This window comes from Pongo abelii, chromosome 11, assembly GCF_028885655.2.
Source record: "Pongo abelii isolate AG06213 chromosome 11, NHGRI_mPonAbe1-v2.0_pri, whole genome shotgun sequence".
NCBI lineage: Eukaryota > Metazoa > Chordata > Mammalia > Primates > Hominidae > Pongo > Pongo abelii.
Genome location: NC_071996.2, coordinates 131,277,958 through 131,280,573, shown reverse-complemented (window position 1 = coordinate 131,280,573; position 2,616 = coordinate 131,277,958). Strand labels below are relative to the sequence as shown.

Sequence of the window (2,616 nt, the reverse complement as noted above, 5' to 3'; positions counted from 1 at the left end):
GGCCAACATGGTGAAACCCCATCTCTACTAAACATACAAAAATTAGCCAGGTGTGGTAGTGGGTGCTGGTAATCCCAGCTACTCAGGAGGCAGAGGCAGGAGAATCACTTGAACCCAGGAGGCGGAGGTGGCAGTGAGCTGAGATCGCGCCACTGCACTCCAGCCTGGGCAACAGAGTGAGACTCCATCTCAGAAAAAAAAAATATATATATATATATATATATATATGCATATATAAAATTAAAGTGGATATAGTGTTTTAGTAGGTCACAACTTTTACTAATAGATTTATTCAAATATGGCCACATTAGTATTTTGTGACCATAATCTACCAGAAAGACAATTAACTAGTACTGATGATGAATTTTTTTAAATTTCATTGAACTGTAATTAAATTTTAGTCTGTTAATAGAACCAAAAGCAAAATAGCCAAGACCTAAATAGCTCTAGGGGTTGAATTTCATCTGGCTATAGATGCTGAGGTTAAAATCTGTTAGAAAACTTGAATCTAAGGGTAGAGAGAAAGTGATGAAATAAGATCTCGTTGATACAGTTTTGTGAATCTTTTTTCTAATTCAGATAGAAGCCAACAAACTTTTACCACTGTGTGAAAACCTGTTAGGAACAGATTATTCATGATTTCTTTTCTTTCTTTTTTTTTTTTTTTTTGACAGAGTCTCACTCTGTTGTCCAGGCTGGAGTGCAGTGGCATGATCTCAGCTCACTGCAACCCTCACCTCCCAGGTTCAAAGTGACTCTCCTGCCTCAGTCTCCCAAGCAGCTGGGACCACAGGCGCACACCACCGCACCCAGCTAATTTTTTGTATTTTTAGTAGAGACGGGGTTTCACCATGTTGACCAGGCTGGTCTCGAAATCCTGGCCTTAAGAGTCACCCCCCTCAGCCTCCCAAAGTGCTGGAATTACAGGTGTGAGCCACTGCACCCAGTTTATTAGTGATTTTTTTTTTTTTTTTTTTGTTTGAGATGGAGTCTCGGTCTGTCGTACAGGCTGGAGTGCAGTAGTGCCATCTCAGCTCACTGCAACCTCCACCTCCTGGGTTCAAGTGATTCTCCTGCCTCAGCCTCCCAAGTAGCTGGGACTACAGGCACCCGCCACCACACCTGGCTAATTTTTGTATTTTTAATAAAGATAGGGTTTCACCATATTGGTCAGGCTGGTCTTGAATTCCTGACCTCAAACTCCTGAACTCCGCCCTCCTCGGCCTCCCAAAGTGCTTTGATTACAGGTGTGAGCCACCGGACCTGGTCTATTAGTTATTATTCTAAATCCATCACAAACAAACATAGGGAGTGTTAGTTTTCTAGATTTAATTGCATCTTTCCTTTAGACACATTAGAAGAACAAAGAAAGAAGGAGATGTCCATGAGTCTTTAATGCCAATTTTATGTGGTTAATTGGGAAAACATTGTCTCAGGTTTACAGAAACAGAAAGCAGGAGCAGACATGCAGGATACAGAAACTACAGAAAGAAGGGAAAAGGAATAGAAACAAACATTTTAGCAGTAAAATTTCAAGAAAACATAGCATTTAAAAATCCCTCTTTTTTGGGGGCTCATACTTTGATTGGTGATTGATAGAGAAGGTTTGTGTTGGTGGTTTTCACGTGCAGGCAGGAGCTCAGAGACCAGGGAATGTGGATAAAACTTCTTGTGACTTTCAAATCAGAGAAGACTGGCAGGAGGGAGAGAAAATTTACCAACACGACAGTTGGTTACCTGCAGCATCTTCCCAGAGGCTGGGGACTTGCCTAGCAGCAGCATTGCTTCTGGCAGCAGCATTTCTGTTGGCAACAGCCCTTCCCACAGCCATAGCCACATGAATTGCAGGTGCGGCGGCAACAGCAGATCACGGGCGTGCTACAGCAGCCCCCACAGCAGCCGCGGCAGCAGGGGCAGCAGCTGGAACAGCAGCCCACCCGGTAGCACCTGCAGGTGGTGCAGCTGCCACAGCCACCACCACAGCCACCACCACGGCCACCACCACAGCCACCACCACAGCCACCACCGCAGCCACCACCGCAGCGGCCACCACAGCCACCACAACTTCCACAACCACAGCAACCCATGGTGTCAGTAGAGAGGACTCAGGTGAGTGAGGAAGGAGGACTTGAGAGGTGAGGAGGTCTGATGCCTCCTTCTGCTGGGGGAGGCCCTTATGTACCAACTCTGGGGAGAGGAGAGGGAAGACACATGACCACTTCCTTGTTATTGTTTGGGTCAACTCTCATGGGAGAATCTCATAATATATTATTTACTGCCCTTTGGAATGGGAGCTAGGTTTATGAGATTACTTGTTTTGTTTATTTTCTGAGTCGAATGTCCTAAAAATTCCAGTAAGACCTCCTGAGAACCATGGGAAAAGGGGTATTATCAACAGTTTTGGGCACACTCAGAAAGCCCACATAGTACAACAGCAATGCTTGAATGGACGGTCCAACATTCAAACAACGAATAAACATTATCAGGAGGCTATTCCTGTATAGTGCCCAGAAATTCTCTTACCAAAGACTGGAGAAATGACAGGTGTCTCAGGCACAAATGTCATTGCCAACTGCAGAAGCAGCCGGATACTCTCACTGGAGATTGTCCACCCGA

General features: G+C 45.1%; 1 protein-coding gene across 1 annotated transcript; it reads right to left on the bottom strand.

The window, feature by feature from the left end:
- Positions 1 to 1,769: 1,769 nt before the first annotated feature.
- Positions 1,770 to 2,087, bottom strand: LOC129057897 (small cysteine and glycine repeat-containing protein 4). Its single transcript, XM_054549059.1, has one exon. It carries the CDS (start codon positions 2,085 to 2,087, stop codon positions 1,770 to 1,772), a length of 318 nt encoding a protein of 105 aa, XP_054405034.1.
- Between the last annotated feature and the right edge of the window lie 529 nt (positions 2,088 to 2,616).

Excerpts from the sequence above, each read along its gene's own strand:
- LOC129057897 (XM_054549059.1), bottom strand. The coding sequence starts at position 2,087 with ATGGGTTGCTGTGGTTGTGGAAGTTGTGGTGGCTGTGGTGGCCGCTGC.